General features: G+C 31.8%; 2 protein-coding genes, 1 non-coding gene and 1 pseudogene across 4 annotated transcripts; 2 read left to right on the top strand and 2 right to left on the bottom strand.

Annotated features, from left to right (window-relative positions):
* The first annotated feature begins 964 nt into the window (after positions 1 to 964).
* Positions 965 to 2,901, top strand: LOC105782099 (feruloyl CoA ortho-hydroxylase F6H1-3). Its single transcript, XM_012606596.2, has 2 exons — positions 965 to 1,482; positions 2,065 to 2,901. Exons 1-2 carry the CDS (start codon positions 974 to 976, stop codon positions 2,642 to 2,644), a joined length of 1,089 nt encoding a protein of 362 aa, XP_012462050.2. The 5' UTR covers positions 965 to 973; the 3' UTR covers positions 2,645 to 2,901.
* Positions 2,902 to 2,987: 86 nt separating this feature from the next.
* LOC105782094 (probable CoA ligase CCL12) lies at positions 2,988 to 8,795 on the bottom strand. 2 transcript variants are annotated; one of them, XM_012606582.2, is made up of 14 exons: positions 8,427 to 8,795; positions 7,600 to 7,729; positions 7,240 to 7,502; positions 6,936 to 7,137; positions 6,818 to 6,858; positions 6,605 to 6,733; positions 6,451 to 6,524; positions 6,154 to 6,374; positions 5,955 to 6,049; positions 5,645 to 5,861; positions 5,444 to 5,569; positions 5,269 to 5,367; positions 3,949 to 4,155; positions 2,988 to 3,391 (listed from the first exon to the last, which is right to left on the bottom strand). In XM_012606582.2, the coding sequence occupies exons 1-14, from the start codon at positions 8,723 to 8,725 to the stop codon at positions 3,278 to 3,280; spliced, it is 2,217 nt and encodes a 738-aa protein (XP_012462036.1). In that variant the 5' UTR covers positions 8,726 to 8,795; the 3' UTR covers positions 2,988 to 3,277. The 2 variants fall into 2 exon arrangements, with proteins under 2 accessions (XP_012462036.1, XP_012462038.1); XM_012606584.2 differs by lacking the exon at positions 8,427 to 8,795 and adding an exon at positions 8,021 to 8,242.
* Positions 8,796 to 14,948: 6,153 nt separating this feature from the next.
* On the top strand, positions 14,949 to 17,572 carry LOC105782097 (IQ domain-containing protein IQM2). The gene is made up of 6 exons (XR_008192708.1): positions 14,949 to 15,037; positions 15,304 to 15,757; positions 15,842 to 16,022; positions 16,103 to 16,279; positions 16,368 to 16,709; positions 16,795 to 17,572. It is a non-coding gene; the product is annotated as an IQ domain-containing protein IQM2 (transcript).
* LOC128036235 (uncharacterized) lies at positions 17,520 to 18,430 on the bottom strand (annotated as a pseudogene).
* Between the last annotated feature and the right edge of the window lie 5,168 nt (positions 18,431 to 23,598).

The raw sequence follows: 23,598 nt of genomic DNA, 5'->3' as shown, positions 1-23,598 counted from the left end.
ATTGCACTAAAATAAAATTCACGTATCACTATCACATTATATATTACAGCAAAATTTATATATAAATTAAGATTTATATGTTGGTTCAAAATTTATTTATATATTAATATAATTTTATTATTACAAGTAATATTTTAAACCTTAAATCGAAAAAAATACAGTGAGGAAAATTAATATATAAATATGAAGCTGCATGATTAATGCTTTAATTATCATCAGCCAGCCCTTGATTTTACTAAATGTGAATTGGCATGATCCATGACTCCATTAATTCCTTTAAATTAAAAGCAATGAACCATAAATTAATTAGTTTAATTACTTTACTTGTTAATTAATTATAAATTGGTTAAAATACGTCATAAGTCATTGTATTCTTTGAAATTTTAAAATTTATTCTTTATATAATAATTTAGTCCCCTATATTTTAGATTTTGAAATTCAAGACCATTGTCAATGCCGGTAAATTTTTTATTAAATTTGTTGGTATGGCATTTTAAATAAAAAAATACTAACTTGATAGCCATCTAACTAAAAATGATATTATAATGAACCTAAATTTAATAAAAAATTTATGAATGTTAATAGTTGGACCTAAATTTTGAAATCTAAAAGGAAATTCCTAAAAATAAAAATATAAAACTAAATTCTAAATTTTCAAAAATTCATGACGTAAGACAGATTTTAACCTTATAATTTTTTACTCAAATTTTGAGCTGATTTGACTATTTAAAATTAATTATAATATAAAAACAAATATATATTATAATAAAATTTAAATAAAAATTTGTGTTAATATTATTACTGTTTACTATGGCATGGCATTTGCTAAGTGGGTTGGTGAGAAATAACAATTGCACTTCATACATCTCATTGAGACCATAACATTGTGCATGATGTGCCCTATAAAACATCCATTAATGCAAATGCAAAGTATTTTTCTTTCACACCAAATTATTTTCTTCTCTGTTCATCAATGGCTCCGATTATCAGGGACCGACAATTCACTGATTCCTCTGCTCTCACCGATTTTGTCATAAACCGAGGGAATGGAGTGAAGGGTTTGTCGGAAATGGGTCTCAAAGCCCTCCCTAAACCTTACATCCAACCATTAGAAGAGAGATTATGTATGACCAAATTTGTACCCCAACAATCCATTCCAATCATTGATATGTCCTATTGGAAAAACCCTCGAGTTGCATCAGCGGTTTGTGATGCAGCTGAGAAATGGGGTTTTTTCCAAATTGTTAACCATGATGTTCCGATTGAAGTGCTGAATAATGTTAAAGATGCTACTTATCGATTTTTTGATCTACCTGCTGACCAAAAGAATAAGTATTCTAAGGAGAACTCGGCTTCGAACAATGTGCGATTCGGCACAAGTTTTAGTCCTGAGGCAGAAAAGTCTCTCGAATGGAAAGATTATCTTAGCTTGTTTTTCGTATCAGAGGAAGAGGCTTCTATGCTTTGGCCACCTGTTTGCAGGTAATTCAATCAAATTGATAATAAAAAAAAAACCCATGCATACTTAAAACATATATATAGTTGGTAAAAATACTTTTCCAAACCCTCTCAATTTTGATATTTAGTAAATTAGCCAATCTAGTCAATTTTAAAAGTGAGCAATCATGGGCAATTAATAACGTCTTCGTCAATGTATCCTATTTTTAATTGGTATAATACAAAAATTTAACTCTTAATTTTTATACATTCTGTCAATTTGATCGTGATTTTAGAAAATAAAGACAAATGAATGATTTCTTATATAATGTTTTAGATTTCTAAAATTTTGTTGAATTTTTAGAATTAGAATCAAATTGATGAATGTATAAAGATTGAAGGCTAAATTTCTTATTATATGAATAAAAAACAAGGTGAATCGTCAGAAAAAGTGAATGTCGTTATTAATTGTCCTTAGTTGTTCATTTTCAAAATTGACAAATACTAAATTGCTCCACTCTTTTTGTGAGGGACCAATGTGCTCAATATTAAATTTGAAAGGGACTGGAGAGGTCTTTTCACCTATATAGTTCTATAGTATATGACATTAAATTTGTTTTCTTTTAGGGAGCAAGTGCTGGATTATATAAGGAGGACTGAGGTTGTAATTAAAAAATTATTACAAATGCTAATGGAGGGGCTAAATGTGAAAGAAATAGATGAAGCAAAAAGATCTCTATTGATGGGTTCGATAAGGACTAACTTGAATTATTATCCTATTTGTCCTGACCCTGAATTAACTGTCGGAGTAGGGCGTCATTCTGATGTCTCCACCCTCACTATCCTTCTTCAAGACGAAATCGGAGGGCTTTACGTGAGGGGAAATCAAGGTGATGGTGATAATTGGATTCATGTTCCTCCCATTAAAGGATCTCTCGTGATCAATGTTGGGGATGCGTTGCAAATACTAAGCAACAATCGGTACAAGAGTGTTGAGCACCGCGTGATTGCGAATGGAACTAAAAATAGGATTTCGGTTCCCATTTTTGTCAATCCAAAACCCACTGATATTATCGGCCCTTTGGTTGAAGTGTTAAAAAATGGTGAGAAACCGATTTATAAGCAAGTTTTGTACTCAGATTATGTCAAACATTTCTTCCGCAAGGCTCATGATGGGAAGAAAACCGTTGAATTTGCAGAGATATGAATATAATCGATCTCTAAGGGCCCCTTTTGGATGAATGTTTACCTCTAGTGCAGTACGTTTAGTTTTTTTTTTTTGTCTCACACTTGCTATAATATCTAATCTCACCGCCATCTCTATTTTTACACTAACTACAGGTAAACGCACCGCTCATTCAAATTCAACCCAACCAAATTCAAAAAATGGTTACAAGCTATTGCAAATTAGTCCATTAGTTTATGTATCTTTTGTGTGAAATCAAATAAAATGGTTTATCTTAATTAGCACTATATATTTAGCTGTTTCTCTTCCCTTTTTGTCAACTATATATATATATATATAATAATTGTGTACTAAAAATCAATAATTAATCAACTAATACTTCACTAATTGTGAACATATATAGTACTTAGGAAAACAGACAGCAAGATGCAAATGAATCACATGGCTTAGTTCCATTTGAAACCGGTTTCACCATAAATGGTAGACCGGTTCGTTATTGCTTGATAGAATGTTGAACTTTTAATTTTGTAAAAAAAAAAAAAAAACACCACGTGTTGCCGACTTTCGGGTTGCTGCAGCCTTAGGACGCATCCTTTAAGTCTTGAGCAAGACAGAGGGAAAACATCCCACAACCATTGTTGAAGCTGCTAGCCTTCACATTCTGCTTCTAACTGACAGTTCATGCTGTATTTGGTCCCTCAACACTCTCCTAAGCAATTTGTTAGAAGCTGTTCTAGGAAACTCTGGGATTATCTTCACATTGCTCACCTGTGACCAATCAATAACCGGTCGTATTTAGTCTCATTCGACTATCTATATGCCTTTCTTTGGTAAAAGTATCATGGAGACCTTTGTATTAGGAGTCAAATTGCGTTTTGTCCCCTTTACTAAAAAAATGGACAGGTAGTACATTAGATCAAAGCAAACTGGCTCTTCTATTGAAAATTCTATTCATTCTTACTATTGAAAACTGGTCCCTGTATGTTAGCAAGAGATACACGCGGCATGTTACGTGTAACAGTCTGGCTATTTCGTCAGCTATGCCAGTTTTTAATAGTAGAAATGGATGAAATTTCTAATAGAGAGGACCAGCTTGTTCTTTGTTCTAATATACATGAATTAATTTGCTCATTTTTTTGAATAAAAGAGGCAAAATGCAATCCAACTCCTAGTATAAAGGTCTGCATGACACTTTTACCGCCCGTCTTTCTTTGTGTAAGTGAAACTAAGCATCCATATTGAGTTATATGGTGATGTTTGGGTGCTGAAACTACATTGCCTAGTCTAGACATATGAATAGATGTTAATAACACCCGGGAACGAACCTTGAACAAAGGGTTGAGGTTGGTTTGAATGGCTTTCGAGAATATCGTCTTCAACTTCTCCGGTTGTTGATTGAACCCTTTTTTTAGAACCACGAAAATCACCAAAAGTTCGGGACCACCATCCGGTGGTGCTACACTGACTGCGGCAGTCTCCAAGATGCTCTCATCGGCACGGTCACAAACACGTTCAATTTCAACAGAGCTTGTCTGCATATAGGAGAAGTTTATGCTGTGAGATTAATGATCTAGAGCTCAAACAAATGTTCAAGATAAGTAAAAGTACCATGGAGGTATTTGTACTCAAAGTCGAATTGCATTTTAATCTCTATACTTAAAATGTGGGTAAACTAGCCATTGTACAAGTAAATTAATCATTCTCCTAAAAATTTCATTCATTTTTACTGTTAAAAATTTCATCCATTTTTACTATTAAAAACTGATCTATGTACGTTAATATAAGGTACACGTGGCATGTCATATGTGATTGTCTAATTATTTTGTCAACCATGCCAGTTTTAGCAGTACAAAGAAATGGAATTTTTAACAGAAATGATCAATTTGCTTTTTGATTCAATGTACAAGATGTAATTTGATCATTTTAAAATGTAATTTGACTCCTAATACAAGAGCCTCTAAGATACTTTTACTGTTCGAGGTATGACAACAATATTTTAAAGGATAAGCTATACTAGTAGTCACCCAACTATTAGTATTTTTTTTTTGGTCACCACAACTATGAAAGGTTACAAAATAGTCATCAAACTATTCGATTTTGTCTTTTCAGGTTACCAATTGGCTCACGGCGGTAACTTTTAAAATTGGTATTATAACAACTTTAACCCTCAACATTTATACATTATGTTAATTTAGTCTTGATTCTAAAAAAATTAACTCTCAAAATCTATACATTGTCTAATTTGATCTTTTTGTAGTTTTACTTTTTTGTGTGACCATTTCACCTAAAAGTTAAAAAACAAATTTATCAACTAAATTTGATGGAAAATATACAAAATAAAAACACTAAAAATCCAAGATAATAATTATCAACTAAATTACACGTGTAAATGTTGAGGGTTAATTTTTTAGAATTAAGACTAAATTGACATAATTTATAAATATTGAGGATTAAAATTATTGTTATGCCAAATTTAAAAGTTGCCACCGCTAGTTGGTAGTGACCATTTTGTAACTTTTCATAGTTGAGTGATAAAATAAAAATTAATAGTTGAGCTACTAATAGTATATTTCTCCCTATTTTAAATGATAGAATTTGCTTAAATTAAAAGACAATAGTTAAGCTAGGGCAGAAGGGTGGAATACCTTAATTCCACCAAGATTCATTGTGTCATCAGCCCTTCCTTGAACAACAATATAGCCACCAACAGTTCTCTTGAGGATATCCCCATGTCTCCTAAGACGCTGTCGATACACGTATCATATCATAAGATAGCGAATCGAAGCATTTATCAATGGGAAATTACAAATTCGACCGTACCATTCCCTTAAATGTAGGCATTCCCTTGAAGTAGACGTCGTTGTGATCGGCATTAAGCAATCTATCAGTTGCTCCTAGGTAGAGAGGGAATAAACCAACTTCACCAAAACAAGCTTTATCATCCGGCTGCCACAAAGATTAATCGATCAGACATCAACGTACATATATATGTGTTCAGTGCCTGATCAATTAAGTTCTTACATAGGGAACTCCATGTTCATCCAAGATAACTAAACCAGTTGTCATTGATGCAGTACTAAATGCTCCGAAAGCTTGTGGCTGAAACGGACTTGCTTGGATGTAACTTGAGGCTAATTCTGTGCCTCCACAACATTCGATAATAGGCTTGTAGTAAGATTTTGAGGAAAGCCAAAGGTCATCATCAACATTAGAGGTTTCTCCAGTGCTAGCAAAAGATCTGCAGCCATACGAAAACTATTTAAGTCACTGTTCTTCGAGAACTATAAACCGAAACAAAAGTTCATTTTTGGATAAAGGAAAGGAAGTTTACTTTATCTTTGTCCAGTCTAAGCCTTTAATACAGTCGGTATTCTTCCAAGTTTTCACTAAACTTGGAACTGTGCCTAAAACAGTTACTCCTGCATCCTGAACCAATATAAAAAAGACGAAAAATGAGGTAGGCTCATTGATTATAGGCACTTTACTCGAACTAGCCGGTTGTAAGAACCGTACTATTGAAAGTTTTTCACCTGAACAAATTTTCCAAAACCACGGCCCAAAGGAGATCCATGATAGAGAGCAAGGGTTGCACCAGTTAGAAAACACGAGAAGAGTAAAATTGGTCCCATCACCCATCCTAGATTCGTAGGCCAACAATAAACATCTCCGACTCCGACATTAATGTGAGCCCATCCCTCAGCAGTACTACGAATAGGCGAAAGTTGTGTCCATGGAATAGCTTTTGGTTCTCCTGGTCAAGGCCACCAAACCAGTAAATGAAAATGTATACATGTAAATCTATAAATCAAATGACAAAATTTTCCCACCTGTGGTACCGGACGAGAATAGTATGTTAATCATGGAATCTACTGGTAGATAAGCTGGAGTGAAATGATTTGGCCTACAACATAACAAGATTATCATACCTCAAATACAGATCGAATAAACTGGTCTCAAGCTGTAATTGTAGACATTACATACCTTTGATGCTGATTATCATAGGCAAGAAAGTCTTTCCATGATATATCTTGTTCTCTTAATTGAACGCCAACATTACGCCCCGACACAGGGAGCACGATTACTTTATGTGGAGAAGCTTCCACAACTCGACTGCATCGTTAAGACAAACATATCAACCATGATACTAAAATACGTATCATTCGGCCAAGACAGCAGAAGGGTAATTTATTTTACCTGTATAAAGGAAACTTTCGACCTCCTCTTACTATAAAGTCCTGAACAAAGCGAACAAGGGATTAGAATAAAAATCGAGAGTTTCGTATATAATAACCGCATTGAAATGGAAGAACACCTGAGTGAAGATAGCCTTCGCCTTAGAGACACGTAAACGTGTTGCAATTTCCTTAGCAGCAAAGCTATCAGCTATAGATACAACAACACATCCAGCTAATATTATTGCTAGGTATATAATAACTGCATTGACTGTCATTGGCATATCAATAGCAATTGCATCACCCTTTGTGAAAGTTCTATCTAATGCATTTGCCACCAAGCTGTAAAACAACATCATGGGATGAAAGAACTAAGGGTTCTAATGTTTGAATTCGAGAAATTTTAGCTCCACTTTAGTATGTATATGATAAATGAGAACATACATGACTTGTTCTCGAAGCTGTTTAAGTGTTATACGGTTCACATCGGAATCATCATCATCACCTTCATCTCTCCATACAATTGCACAACTATCATCTTCTTTTCTGGGATGAATTAAGGGTAATAAGCAACACTCAGCAATATTCAAAACCGAACCGGGAAGCCAAGTTCCTCCTGGTCTTGATTTGTCAGTAGTATCCAGAATGCACTTGGGAGGTTCATGAAATGTAACTGATAGCTCTTTTAGAATGATTGACCAATATACCTAACAAGGATTAAACCATAAAAGAACTGATTAATTTGCTTGTATTGATCCATAATGCTCGACAATGAGAAGAACATGAGTTTAGTAGGTTGGTTACCTCGGGATGGCGGACGGTGTACTCCCGGAAGAGATTGAAACTAGCAATGGGATCCTTGTATGAAGTCCCTAAAAGCTTTGGACCATGAATTTCCATTATTTTTCCTAGGTTTGTAAGCTTAGAGTCTTGCCTGGACAGTCACAATGTTTAGCTCAATTAGGACAAAAAAATAAAAATAAAAACAAAGTCTGATTGCCTCACTATAGCAAACATAATTAAACACGAACAAATATTGCAAAAAAAAAAAAACATAATTGCCAAAAAAATTTACAAGTACAAATTCATGTCCAAAATCAGCACAAACGAGCGGGAAACAAAGCATCAAACTATTACATCACAAACAAACTATGAACTAGAACAATCCAGAATACGAACTAACTAACTGGACTAAAACTCGCATATAACAAACTTGAAGACTTACACATTTAATTGCATATAATGGGTCTTGAACTTAGATACTCAAAACACAAAGTCTACATTTTTAACAACTATGCTAAAACCTCATTGACTAGTTCCCATTTTCTTCATCATTTTGCATAGTTTGACTGCTGCCTCACTATAGCAAACATAGCTAAACACAAACAAATTTTGCAAAAAAATAAAAAAAATCAATATAAAAAACATTACTGGCCCATTTTTTTTTAAGTTTTCATGTAATTAGACTAAACCCACACATGACAACGTTTCATGGTGGGATGTGAAGACCCACACATTTAATTGCACATGGTGGGTATCCAATCGAACTACTAACAGATGATTTTTCAAAATATACTATCCCAGCAGCTCAATACTTGGAAAATGGAAAGAGAAAGGAGAAGAGACATTACAGAGAAGGGAACCAATAAAGAGGAGGACCATTAATGGAAGTATCCCAATCAGCATAAACAGAGTAATAAACACGCTGGTGAAGTGAATGTGGGTGGTTTGGCTTTAACACCTTCTTACCCACCACCTCTTTCCACACCTCTGCTGCTGATAATCGGCTTCTTTTAGCTTTCGAAATGGCTTGTTTAATGATTTGGTGGATGTGTTTGGCTTCATCTATGGTTAATATTCCTCCGCCTGCACGGTACAAATCGTCGATGCCCACTTCGTTTATGGTCTTTGCCGTCGCCGTAGTCGTCATCGTCTCCTATCTCTTTGTCTTCCTCGCTTTGCTTAAGACTGTGATCTCTCTCTGTATTTCTTTGCGGTTTTAATGCAAATTTAATTATGGAGTAGCTTAGCTTAGTTACTTCCATCAAATTTAAAAAAAAAAGGTAAAAAAACCTTTTGGCTCCTTTCAATTTTGATATTGAGCAAATTGGTCCCTTTTAAAAAATTCAGAACTATTTAATCCTGGTCAATTTTGAAAGTGCCAATTATACATAAATTTGTTGATATAATAACAAATTTAGCTCTCAATATTATGGGTTAAATTTGTTAAATTAGGTTCAAATTAATAGAAAGTATAAATCTTGTGAGTTAAAATTATTAAATCAATACTAAATTGATAAAATATATAAATTCTAAAGATTAAATTTATTATTATACAAATGAAAATATGTAAAATTAATGAAAAGCATTAACATTGTGATTAATTTTCTTTATTTTCTCACTTTTGAAATTGATAAAAGTTAATTTTTTTAATTTTTTTTAGAAAGATCAATTTACTTAATATTGAAATTAAGAAGGACTGGATAGTATTTTTTACCAAAAAGAATAATTAAGACCAACTGTTAGGTAACGAAAGGGAAGAAGGTAGGTACATCCTTGGAAGTAAGTTGAGCCACGTGATGTGAAGGTTACATTCTCTTTACAGATTTTTTTTTGTTAAAATCTCTTCCAACTCCTTGTAATTTTCATATATTTGGAATTCAGTCCCTCTATTTCTATCTCCAGGAATTTTATTTTTTTATTTTTTTAATTTAAAGATACAAGTTCGATTGTTAACGTCATTAAAGTTTTGTATTAAATCCGTGACAATTACAATGTTGTTTTACTCATGATATGACTACTAAGTAAATTTTATTTATTTCAAACTGTCACACTAATTAATAAATTTAATGAGTAATTTTAATAGTGTTAATAATTACTTAAAATTTTTAAGTTTAAAAATAAAAGATTAATTTTATAGAAATAATATTTAGCCAAATCGAGAAATACATATATTCTTATTATATTCATTTTTGTGTTATCACTTGTTCCATGGTATGTTTATGTTTAATTTTTTCTTTAGAATTTGTTTTTTTTTAGATTTAGGATTAAATTAATAAAATGTATAAATATTGAAGGATTAAACTTATTATTAAGCCAATAAAGAATCTACATCAACATTTCTTCCCTCCATTAATGCCAAATAACTTGAATAAAATTAAAATATTTAATTTCAAAAGGTTAAGTGATTAAATCAAAAATTTAATAGTTGAGTAACCAAAATAGAAGAAAGTGCATAGTTAGGTGATAATTATTATACTTTACCCTTTATTTTAATGGCAAAATAATAAATTGTTGTATGTTTGAAGGTTAATATATCATTTGGCACATGAGTTTAACTTCAATGTTCGATTTGGTACACATACCAAATGGCATTATGTGACCTAATGAATGTTTAAAACACGTGCTCTAATAAAAAAAACATATTTACTTATTGGTAAACCAAAAAAAAAAAAACTCAAGTACCAAATTAAATATTAAATTCAAACTCAACTACCCAAGTGTGGCATGATTTCAAAGCCTAATTCAACCAACAATTCAACTCAAGAACGGACAAATTAGTCTATGAACATTAGATCAAATAGCAAATCGGTCCTATTAAAAAATTCATCCATTTCTACTGTTAAAAATTGGTCATTATACGGTAGCATGGGGTACTTGTAGCACGTCACATGTTATTGTTTGATTATTCTGTGAACAACATTATTTTTTAACAATACAAATGGATGAAATTTTTAATAGAAATGACCAATTTGCTCTTTAATCTAATGTACATGGAGTAGTTTGCCCATTTTTAAATATAATGAGCAAAATGCAATCTGTCTCCTTAAACAATCGCCTCTATGATACTTTTACCCAATCCAATGCAATTAGACATGTTCATGAGCCGGGCCAAAAGCAGGAGGGTTAAGGCAAAAATATAGGTTTGAAAAATTGGCTTGAGCAAAAAATAAGGTTCGTTTAGAAAACGGGTTGAGCTCGAGTAATGTTTTTTGGCTTGGCTTGGCCCAAATTTGTAAAAAAAATTGATGTTTGTTGTTATTTTTCCACAAATTTGCTGCCATCTCACTATTATGTTTCTACTATTTTGTTATTATTGTTCGGATTTTGTATAACTCTTGTTTTGTTGTTAATTTTGCTACTATTTTAGACGCATTTACTTGTTAAGTTGCACCTATTTGTTGGGAAATATTTATTTGAATGTTTTTAGTGTTTTTGATGTATTATATATCTTTTTAATTTTTTACATAAAAAATAAAATAAAAGTAATATAGACTGGATCCAAGTTTAACATCTATAATCTGGATCGGACTTATTAAATGGGCTTGAAATTTTGTTAGGAAGTGGCCCAATTTATGAATAGATATAAACACAACTAAAATGTTATAATTAAAACATATCTAAATGGGCTAGGTGTATTTGGCAAAATAATAGTAAATAATAATTTTTTAATAATTAAGATTGACTGGGTTTTAATTATTTAAAATCAATTTGACAAAATTTAATCCCAAAAAAATCTAATACTCATTTAATAGATTACATAATTAATGGCTATTATTATTATTATACAATAAGGAACAGACTTTGGATCAAATCTGTCATCCAATTTTCATTGAGAAATATGTAATAATTTATTTACATCTAGGAGAAGAATCTTTAAAGCATAAACATTATTAATGTAAAATTTTATTAAACAAATCAATGAATTAATATTTGACCTAATTACTCTATCATGCAATGGTAAGATGGTGAATTTAGGTTAAAAATTGCAAAATTTGTGATATTAGTTATTGTAATAATGATATTGAATATTATAAAATGCGAAAATGATCATTAAAAATAGTAGTGATAAGATATTCGATTTATTTTTGTGGATTCAGATATTGAAGGGTTAAATAATATTTTATGAATGTTATATTACTTTTCATTACTAGTTTGGTTGGAGCATATATCAAATCAATTTTATTTTTCTTAATAATGGATTCGGGTTTTGTTATCAAAGATTTAGGGTTCAAGATATCTACTTTATTTTTTTAATTTACTTAATTTAGGTTTTTTAGTGAAGTTGATACTCGACGAATAATTTAATTAATTCAAATTTGGAGATTCGATAGTAATAATCAGAGCTAATGTGGATGACAAACATATTCATATTTTAAAGCAAATTTACGAATTCAAATTTGGGTTATTTAGATATTGTAGATATATGACTTGCTACCATCCTTGATAATGAGAGTTTAGAGGTAAAAGTATCATGGAGGCCCCTGTATTAGGAGTAAGATGGCATTTTGCCGCATTTACTCAAAGAATGGACAAATTAGTCATTATATGTTGAATCAAAGACGGTCATTTTTGTTAAAATTTTCATTCATTCATACTATTAAAAATCGACGTGACTGACAAAATAACCAAACGCGTGCACTCCATGAGAGCTCTCTCATTCATCTCATCTTTGTTTTTCTCTACCCTTGAACTAACTTAATTATTGGAGAACGTCTTTGAAACCCTTTCAATGCCTTATTGAAGTTTTATAAATAGTGGCGGCCACAAGCTTTGGTGTTTCTAGTTCGATTTCGTCTTACAAGAACTTAAAAACAGTCAAATTCATCTCATTTTTCTATATTGATCCATCTCTAAATCCGATCAATAATCGGCCTTAACAAACACCAATTATCTAAATAATGATATAAATTTAGATTATAAAATAGTAATACTAATTCCAAATGAATTTTTTTTAGGTGAATTATAAGAGGAGGGGAAAGTGCTAACAGCAACGCGACTAGTGCGACTCAAACCTAAATCACACCTAGAGTACTAAACACCCTGATCATCAGACTAACATACGAGATTCAATCCAGATGAAACTTTAAAAATAATGTTATATTTGAAACACTTGTACCTAAATATAAGCAATAATTGGTATCTTAAATACACTAATCTAACACATGAGTTTAATAATTTCTAGCATTTATGTTTATCCCAAACACATCAAACTGGCTATGGGCAGGCTGTCACATTGAGCTTCTAGTTTAAAGATTAGGGACCTAAGTTAATTACATTAATTAAATTAGTAATTAACCAATGATTAGCATAACATTAGGTAAGAACTGTATCTCTCACACCGGACAACACGACGTGGTTGAACTGTATGATGACACGTAAGCATCGACATCTCGTACGGTGCGAAGTACCCAAAGCCTTTTTTTTTGCATGGAGATCCCCAAAAATGACAGTTGTATTTCGTTGTCCGATTTTCCTCGTGATTTTTTTCTTTATTTTAATTCAATTTATTAATATTATTATTATCCAAAAGTAGAGAGGATGGATAATTGGATTGTTGATTTTCGGGTTAATATATTATTCGGTACTTATATTTAGTGTTGATGTTTAAATTGGTATCTAAATTAAATGATATTATGTGATTTAATAAATATTTGACATGTGTACTCTAATAAAAAACATAGGTACTTAATTGGAACAAAAAATTTCAGATACCAAATTAAACATTGAACTCAAACTTAATTACTTGTATGAGACAAAAAAACTCAAGTATTAACTTGAAAAAGATTAGGCCCCAAATTGAACATTGAAGCCAAACTGATGTATCAAATTGGGACAAAAAATACAAGTACTAAATTGAATATTGAAGCCAAATATAAGTATAAAAAATTATATTAACCCTTGATATAATGATATTGCTTTTGGTAAAAACACCATGGAGGCCCTTAGGAGTCAAAATGGGTAAATTAGTCTCCTTCGTTAAATTAAAAAGCAATTTGGTTCCTTTTGTTAAAAATTTCATTCTATCAGTTACGTCAGTTTTTAACAATAAAAATAAATGAAAACCTACATAAACTAATTTACTCATTTTTTAAACACATAATCCTACTCTTAGACATTGCTTCTCAATCTAAATTTGATTGTTTTTGTAGGTTTTAGGGCACGTTTGCCTAAGCAAAGATACTGTACATCTTTAGAGGTGACAAATGTTGAATTCCCTGATCTAAGATCTAAGATACTTTGATGTTCATATAATAATTATATATATATATATATGTATGTTTGTGCTGGCATGCACTTACATATGCTTAATTTTCAATTAGCTAGGTTATATAAGTGGAGATTTCTTCTTTTGGGGTTTAATCTATGGTTACTTTAAAGTTAATTAAAACAAAAAAGTTGAACAGATGTCAATTTTGTACATGTTCATGTGTGATACTCTGAACATAGTTTTGGTATATCAATAGTTTATATGATTCGATGAGATTTTGCATAAATATAATTATTGATTGAGTTTGAGTTTTAACTAGCGCCAATAATATTGAACCTTTTTGAATTTTTTATATTTTTATTTAAAATAAAAACAAAAATATATAATAAAATTTAAATTTGAAACATCATAATCTAATCACAACTTACTTACCCTATTTGATTTTTTTTAATTTTGTTTTTTATCATTAAAATAATTAAAAAATGCACAATCTTCCATGAATAAGCACAACACATAATTTTAATATTTAATGAATGTATAAATAATTTTCATGGACAGTGTATATTTATGATACAGATGCATGCTTCGATGCTACCTGCATGCATGCGAATGAATTAAATCTTAAATATATCTGAAAAACTTTAAATAAAGTGATTTTATTTATTTGTTTATTTTTACAGCATTCAGATTCCATAAATTATAAATTATTTGATTTTTTTAGTTTAAATTTTTTTTAATTTAAATAATTTGGATTGGTATAATAATGTTTAGGTTTAATATGAATAATGCTTTATCTATACTTTTATGAGTTCTTCCCGCATTGTATCGACCTTGCACGACAACATCTTTGATGACAAGTTATATGTCAAGCTCTGTGATCACACATTGTGAGGATCACACCTCTTGACATGAATAGAGTATATTTTGTGCATGCATCGCATTTTTCTGTCGTCCTAACACAGGGAGTATAGACCTAATATGGGACCGACACATGGACCCTTGAGAAAGGTCGATGATACTCGACGCTCAAGGATTGTACTTATATTTTTTTCAAACCAATTGACGTGTCATAAAAAAAAAATACAAAGACAAAGCTATTTTCAGGTCATTAAATTTGTAATTTGCTTTCTCTATCTTCAACTATATAAGCCACCCCATGTCCCAACTTAGTAATGGTAGTTTCCATTTTTGCATCCAGATTTCAAAACACTGTCTTCTATTTCATTCCCAGTTAGTTGTACACAGTTCAAGGTAATATATATATATATATATATATATATAACTCTGTTCTCTGCTTTCATATGGTTTTCATGAAAATGGGTGTTCTTAGTTTCTCTCTGTTCTCTGATTAAGGGCTATCATTTATCATTTTCACTGAGTTTGTTCTGGATATATGTTTACAGGTTTTAGTTCTAACATAAATGAATCTTGCTGGGTTTTTTTGCAACATTGATAATTTGTGTTGTTCATTTATTTATCATATTAAAGGGCCTTATTAACTGCAATTTGTTTGACAGAAAAAATCTCTGCTCATCCTTGTCTGATGGGAGTTGCTGTTTCTTCCCCATTTGCTAAACCCAGTGACGTGAAAAATGGCTTACAATCTGTCACTGTGAAATCCATTCATTTTGATGAAGATGAAGCCAAAACACTTGTTAGATCCATCAGTTACAATAGTTTAGAGCCAGAGCCATTGATATTAATATCTGTTGGTTCTAAAAAGATGGTATCAGAGGGATCGGTTAGCTTCAAAGGGATCGATTTGGAGCTATCGGTTTCGGCTAAGTCGCCTCCATTGGATAAACCAGAGAATGTACCCATTAAAGCTTTCATAGAGACCCCAAAGCAATCACCAGTTTTTGATCCAAGTAATCCACAACATGAGGCTGCAATAAGGTTACAAAAAGTATACAAGAGTTTTAGGACAAGGCGAAAGCTAGCGGATTGCGCGGTTCTTGTCGAGCAAACATGGTGTGTGTGTGTATACTTCCATATATGCAAAACTTTTTTGTTTATTTATGGTTTTATGTAATGCAATTATTTGTTGCAATGTAGGTGGAAGCTTTTAGATTTTGCAGAGCTGAAGAGGAGTTCTATATCGTTCTTCGACATAGGAAAACACGAAACGGCGATTTCGCGTTGGTCAAGAGCAAGAACCAGAGCTGCTAAAGTTGGTAAAGGTTTATCCAAGAACGAAAAGGCTCAAAAGCTTGCATTGCAACATTGGCTTGAAGCAGTAAGTCCAACGAACTTTGGTTAATTTCCCCTTGTTCTTCATTATCTGTTACTGATGTGGGTTGATTCGGGTTATTTCAGATCGATCCGAGGCATCGATACGGACATAATTTACACTTTTATTACCATCAATGGCTCCACTCTCAGAGTAAAGAACCCTTTTTTTACTGGCTGGATATTGGAGAAGGGAAAGAAGTAAATATCGAAAAATGTCCGAGATCGAAGCTTCTACTGCAATGCATCAAATATCTCAGTCCGGTGGGTCTTTTATTTCTTTTTCTTAAACCCAAGTCTACCTCGATTTATATTCGAAATGTTACTGAAATAATATTTATCCACTATACAGATAGAACGGAAGCCTTATGAAGTTATGGTGGTAGACGGGAAGTTCGTATACAAGCAAACAGGGAAGCCTGTCCATACCATCGAAGAAACCGGCGATGCTAAGTGGATTTTTGTCCTCAGTACATCGAAGATCTTGTACGTTGGTGTGAAGAAAAAGGGTACATTTCAACATTCGAGTTTCTTGGCAGGTGGTGCCACTATTGCTGCCGGAAGATTAGTTGTTGACAATGGCATCCTTAAGGCAGTTTGGCCACACAGTGGACATTACCGTCCATTAGAAGAAAACTTTAACGACTTCATTTCATTTCTAAGGGAGAACAACGTAGATCTTAACAATGTCAAGGTAAAAAAAGGGTACTATTCTTTTTGCAAATGAAAAGAATGTGCTGAGTATTGTTGCTGATAATGCTTGTTTTTGTTACATTCAGATGACTCCGGTGGATGAGGAAGGAAACTTGGCTGACAAGCAAAGAAGCAATAACCATCTTAGATGTAACTCGTCTGAAGATGACTTTAACTTCGAGGCTGATGAGATCAGTGTCAAAGACTCGATCGATCAAATACGGTAGTTGATTCATGGGGAATATGAAACCGAGTCAAGGAGGTTCCACAGCCTTAGCTGAAAACAATGTAGCTATTGTGCCTAGTTGTAATAATGACAATTTGATGGATTCGTCTTTGGTGGATGGTTATGCGATAAAGGAGGAAACCGTTACTTCGGAACTGGATTCATATGAAAATCATGCAGATAATAAGGTGGAAGACCCTTCCTGTTGAATTGCTTCTTGAAAGGGTTAACTCTAAAAGAGGATCCACATGCAAGTGGAGTACAGGAGCAGCCTAACAGATTCTGGATTGGTTATACAAAGAAAACCCTCGAAACTCCAATTCTGCGCTTGGGAATAACTGAAGAAATAAGAACCTTGAGTTTATCTGTGCTCAAGACGAAAATTTCATGACAGAGAAGCATCCATTCCTAGAGTGCAGTATTAAAAAGGAACACTTGCAGCTAACATACCACAGTCACAAGTACATTCTTAGTTAATTCATTCTTTGGTGTGAATAGAAAGATGATATAGGACTTGCTTTATCATTCTTTTAAAAAACCAGATCCCCTGTACACATTTAAAAAAAAACTATCTTGTACCATACTCTAGTACAAAATTTGCTTCACTATTTGAATACAGTCTACAAGTGGATTCACAAGATGTGGAGCTTCATCCTGCATGCACATCACTAATACAGCAATGAATGATCATATTTGTTAACAGAAAAACCTGCCGAACCATAGTTTCATGAGAGAGCAAACTTGAGGGCAGTGGCCAACATTAGGAGAACGACAAAGTCTTCTACGGCATCAAAATCCCTGTAGGCTCTTCCGAGTTTGATGCTTTCCCATGGATCCTTGTCACCCCATGCTATCAAGACAGGACACTGCATGAAGAGAGAACAAGCAACATAAACTAACATGGAAACTGAAGGGAAAAAAAGACGGCATACGAGAAATCAGTTTAAGAAACTCACTTTAACCTGCAGAAGTAATTCCTCGGGCAGGAGACCATCCGAGTAGCATATGAACTCAAGAAAAACATCAACAGCACCAGGCTCAAGTCCTAGATGTAGAATAATCTGAACTAGTTCTTCGGTCACTTGAGAGGTGCCATGGTAACACTGAAATGTAACCCTATGTGACTTTGCTAGAACAGGAATATTTTTCCTCCAATAATTACTGCAGTAAGCAGGACATTATAAGAACTGACAATTAAGTATGTACACATGGAACCAAGTTATTTAAAGGAAACCTTTGAAACAAGAAATAATTGATACACATCTTAAACATGCATATACAAACTGCACATGCACCCAATGGACAACATAAAAAATACAAAAAGCAGAACTATATTGAGCAATGTTGCAATTCACAAAAACCAATCACTTGTTTGCCAATGAGATACAATCCAACGACATCAAAAAGTAATTTAAAAAAAAAAATTTAGGCGCCTGGGTCCGGCCAACCCCTCCCCCTATATATATAGATATCTCAAACCTGTTTTCTCTCGTCATCGATCCCTGTTTTTCTTTCTATGCTTCTCTTTCTTCATCAATCCCTATTTTTCTTTCTCTGCTTCTCTTGCAATGGGTAAGTCTTCTTTATTTCGTTTCACTTTACCTTCTTATTTTAACAGCATTCCACCACAATTTTTTGACATTTTTGAAAATTCAAACAAGACTTGTAAAAGCCCATATCCTAACCTGAAAACTCTCGCATTCAATGAGAAATTAGTAGATTTATCCCACAGTTGTTTATATGTGTGGCTAAATGGAACGACATCAAAAAAGTAATTTTTTTTAAAAGTTTTAGGGGCCTGGGTCCTGCCAACCCTTCCCCCTATATATATATGCTGCACATGTTTCTCTCATCTTCATCAATCCTTGTTTTTCTTTCTCTGCTTATCTTTCTTCATCAATCCCTGTTTTTCTTTCTCTGCTTCTCTTGCTTTTCTCTACTTCTCTTGCAATGGGCAAGCCTTCTTTATTTCGTTTCACTTCACCCTCTTATTTCAACAGCATTACTACAAAAGTTTTTGACATTCTTGAAAATTCAAACAAGATATGTAAAAACCCATATCCTAACCTCACAACTTTTAAATTCAACAAAAAATTAGCAGAACATGCTAGCAAGGACCAGCATGCCGCAGTTGTTTATCTCTGGCGCAAAATGGAACCTTAGAGAGTCAAGCCAAATACTGCTACTTTCAACGCCTGGATTAATGCATACGGTAAGCTTCATCGACTTGATTATGGTTTATCTGTTTGGGGCAAAATGATGAAAATAGGTTTTCAACCCACTGTTTATACTTTTTCTACTCTGATGAATGGATTTTGTATGGAAAGGAGAGTTGATCAGGCTATTAAGTTGTTTGGTGAAATAAATGAAACAGGTATGCTTCCTAATATAATACTTACACTACCTTAATCAATGGGTTTAATATCATTGGGGATATCGATGGAGCTGTTAAGATTTTAAGATATTGGAAGAAAAAGGCCTTGATCCTAATGTCATCACCTACAGCACCCTCATTGATTCACTCTGTAAGAAAAGATTGTTAAAGAAAGGTCTCACTGTCTTCTCTCAAATGTTGGAGAAAGGCATCAAGCCTAATGTTTACACCTACAACATACTGCTTGATGCATTTTACAAGCGTGGGATGATTTGCAGGGTTAAAGTTGTGATCGCCATGATGAAGAAAAAAAAAAAAGAGTTAGATGTAGAACTTTGTTTATGTAATGTAATCTTTATTATTATGTCAAACATGTAGCCATCATGAAGTTGTTATCGACAGAGCTTAGTATCCCCTCCTGTAATAACTTCAGCTCTGGAAATCATTCCCTCTTGTAAAATGCATTCAACAATGCCTTTCTTTATCATTTGGGAGAGGACACAAAGACCTTGTTTTAACAATCCTTCTTACGGAGTGAGTTAATAACATTAGGATTGAGACCTCTTTCTTCCACCTAACTTTTCTAATATTCCATTTTTAGAAAAAAAAAGACTCATATTTTCTAGATTACTTGTGTCAGTTTGGAAGATCAAAACCCCAAGATATGTAGGTTTCAAGAAATCAATGAATTCAGATATATGATTTATTCTTGATGATTTGATATGATAGATCATGGTTTATAGTTTTAAGTCTATATTAGATTTTGTTTTAAAGTTCTAACAAGTGGTATCAGAGTCTCGTCATATTGAATTATAAAAAATAAATTGATTCTTTATTATTTTTGGATTGATTCGTTTTTCATTTTTAATTTTACGAATTTGATATTTTAATTATATATTTCTTCCTCTCCTTCCAAACAAAAAAATACCAAACACATAGGATTCAAAAACTAACCTCTAATATGAGCAAATGAAAAGGAAGGCATTAATGACAAAAAGAAAAAACTGGCACAAGCACGTACGAGGGAGCCACAATTGTTTGCCTAGAGGGGTCCTTAGGTGTGTTGTGTTGTGTTGCAGCAGTTGGTAAATGGAAAATATTACATTTAGGCCCTTAATATTTTTAAAAAATTTAAATTATTTAATGTAAAATTACACTTTAACCCCCCTAAAAACAATAAAAATTTGATATTTTCAAAGGTATTCAAAGTTTTTTTATAGCTTTGTAAATGAAATATCTTGTTTGGAATTGAAGTTCAGTTGATAAAAATAATTTTTTATATAGTAAATACTAAAGTTGCTACAAATTTAAACTTTTTAATATAGGGATTAAATTGATCTATGTAATGATAGAGGACTAATTTGAGTTTAACAAAAAAAAAAAGAACAATTAATAAGAAAGAAGAAGAAAACTGGTTTGGGCCTAATCCAATGTAAACTTGAAATAGGTCCATTATAACTTTATTAGTTATTTTGTTGAACTTTATTAGTTGTTTGGTGTCAGAGCTGGAAACCCGACTCAAAAAATTCAAAAATCGAGATTTTTAGATGATTTATGAAATATAAGTTTAAAATTGTAGTTACTTGAAATCTAACCGAATTCTGTTTTTTATCTAATATTTAATTAATCTTGATTTTTATGATATAAATAAAATTTTATATTCAAAATAATGAAAATAATTTAAAAGTTCTTGAAATTTTTTAAGAAATTTTATGAAAAAGACCTTTACATTTTGTCAAATAATATTCAAAATCCATAAAACAAAGCTCATTTTATAAAAACAAGTCTAAAAATAAAAGTAAAAAATCAATAGAAAAGATAGATAATTGAACCAAATTATGATGGATGGTTAAAAAATTCTAAAAAATCTGATCGAACCGAACTGATATCACTCCTAAACTTACCCTATTGTGGTTGATTTACTAGGTTTATATTGTTGTTGTTGCAACAACTTCAACATCACATGTTTAAACGCATTTAATTACGCGTGTGTTTTATTCTATTTCATCTTTGGCATAATGATAAATTTAGCCTTTAACTTTTACATTTTTTGTCAATTTGGATCTTCTTCTTCTTTTTGTTGAGCTAAATTTGGCCTTCAACTTTTCAAAAAGAGTTAAATTACTTTTTTCTAATTAAAATGTTCACTAAAACATTAATTTTTTAACAGTATCGGCATGACAACCTGCATTGTAGCATTTCATGCTAACATAACACTATTTGTCTTATATGTCACGTTAACAAATAATTTAGAATTTATAAAATATTCAAAAATAAAATAAATTTAAATTCAAAGATTGTCATGCGAGCTTCTATGTTTAAAAATTTAACGTTTTAATAAGAATTTTGTTAAAAATAATTTAATTCTCTTTAAAAGGTTAATGGTCAAATTTGACTCTTTAAAAGGTGGTGGGCTAAATTTAAGTTTTAAAAAAAAGAATAAAGACTAAATTAATAAAAAAATAAATATTAAAAGCTTAATTTATCATTTAATTACTTAATAAATTTGTAAAATTAATTGATTACCATTTACTAAATTCCGTGTAATGTTTGTGCTATTTTTGTAGTAAATTTTTGTGCAATTTTAATGCGTTTGCAATAGTAATAACTTTTGCTTGAAATTATAATATTTGTAGAAATTACATTTGATATAAACAAATTAATTTTGGGAAATTTCTATTTTTTGCTTGAAGTTAAAAAAAAAATTGAAATTTTATTTTCCTTTGAAAATTTTAAAATTCTTAATTAAGTCCTCTAAAATTTTTAAAACTCTTAGTATACTTTTTTTTTAAATAAAGAAAGCTTTGTCTTTAACCACACTGCTACAAAAATCATTTCGTTGGAAACCCCAAGTCTCAAATGTATAGAATGAGTCCACAACCTCGAGAGGATTCGGTTTGTTCGAGTATCTGTAGACGATAAAATCAATTGCATAAAGCCTATGTGATTTTGCGAGAACAGGAATATTTTTCCTCCAATAATTACTGTAGTAAGCAAGACATTAGAAGAAGTGACAATTAAGTATGTACACATGGAACCAAGTTGTTTAAAGGAAACCTTTGAAACAAGCAATAATTGATGCACATCTCAAACATGCTTATACCAACTGCACATGCATGCAATGACCAATTGTTTATATGTGTGGCAAAATGGAACCGTGGAGAGTTAAGAGAGATGATGTTACTTTCAACATCTGGGTTGGTGCCTATTGCAAGCTTTGTCGACTTGATTATAGTTTATCTGTTTGGGGCAAAATGATAAAACTAAGTTTTCAACCTACTGTGTTTTTACTTTTTATACTTTGATTAATGGATTTTGTATAGGTGGAAAAATTTCTAAGAGTCGTGAAATGATTGAAATAGGGAAGGTTGCGTATATAAATGTTTACACTACCATAATCATTGAGTTTCATATCATCGGGATATTGATGGAGCTGAAGATGCTAGAAGAAAGAGGTCCTAATCCTAATGTTATCACGTACAACACTGTCATTGACTTATTGTTAAAATTGTTGTTTTATGAACTTCTTTGCTCGCACTGTTGCACTAATCAAAAGTTAGCTTTTCTTTTCTCTTTTTACAGTTCAATTTTTTTTTCATGAAACAACTTTAAATATCACGAATCTACGAATTAAAATCTAAACAATTTTTTTCTCCAAACTCCAACACTAGTTGTCAAATCAACTTGGATCTAAGGTATGTAATTCTACTCGTCGATGGGTACAGATCCATCGTACTGATTGTCAAATCATTGCTTGGAGCTCAATAATTGTACTTAAAAGAAAAACAACAGTCCTTGCAAATCGGTGGATATTGGCTTACAAGTTGTTTATGCAGATATTTTCTATTGGTTAAATTATGTTATTAGTTTTGTAAAAGTTATGGATTTAGCCTTTGTACTCCAATTTAATTAAATTGACTTATTATATCGAGATAGATTTTTTGTATTAGAACAGAGTTTTTAAGAACAATTTATGTATGCATTTTAACCCAAATATTGGAGGATAATAACTATTTGAATTAAGTAATGTCATTTTAAAAGTAGAGATCCAAATTATTATGTTAAATTAAAAATTATTTTTAGTCTTTATATTTTTAAAATTTTAAAATCTTAGTCCTCATCAAACAATAACGGTTAAATTCATTAAATTTTGTTACTTCCACTCATCACCCACTAAAATTACAAGTAATAGATTGGCGGCTGTCATTTGCACCAAGACTAAAATTTCAAATTTTGAAAAGTATAGGTTTTAAAATGGTTCTATTGGAGATTATAGACCAAATCTACATC

The sequence above is a fragment of the Gossypium raimondii genome, chromosome 13 (assembly GCF_025698545.1).
Source record: "Gossypium raimondii isolate GPD5lz chromosome 13, ASM2569854v1, whole genome shotgun sequence".
NCBI lineage: Eukaryota > Viridiplantae > Streptophyta > Magnoliopsida > Malvales > Malvaceae > Gossypium > Gossypium raimondii.
The sequence above is the reverse complement of the archived record's forward strand: the minus strand, read 5'-3'. Positions and strand labels throughout refer to the sequence as shown.

Coding starts and splice junctions, on each gene's coding strand:
- LOC105782094 (XM_012606582.2), bottom strand. CDS start 8,725: ATGACGACTACGGCGACGGCAAAGACCATAAACGAAGTGGGCATCGAC. Junction 7,730..8,426: donor CTTTATTGGTTCCCTTCTCT/GTAATGTCTCTT, acceptor GTGACTGTCCAG/GCAAGACTCTAAGCTTACAA. Junction 6,734..6,817: donor CGAAAGTTTCCTTTATACAG/GTAAAATAAATT, acceptor TTAACGATGCAG/TCGAGTTGTGGAAGCTTCTC.
- LOC105782099 (XM_012606596.2), top strand. CDS start 974: ATGGCTCCGATTATCAGGGACCGACAATTCACTGATTCCTCTGCTCTC. Junction 1,483..2,064: donor CTTTGGCCACCTGTTTGCAG/GTAATTCAATCA, acceptor GTTTTCTTTTAG/GGAGCAAGTGCTGGATTATA.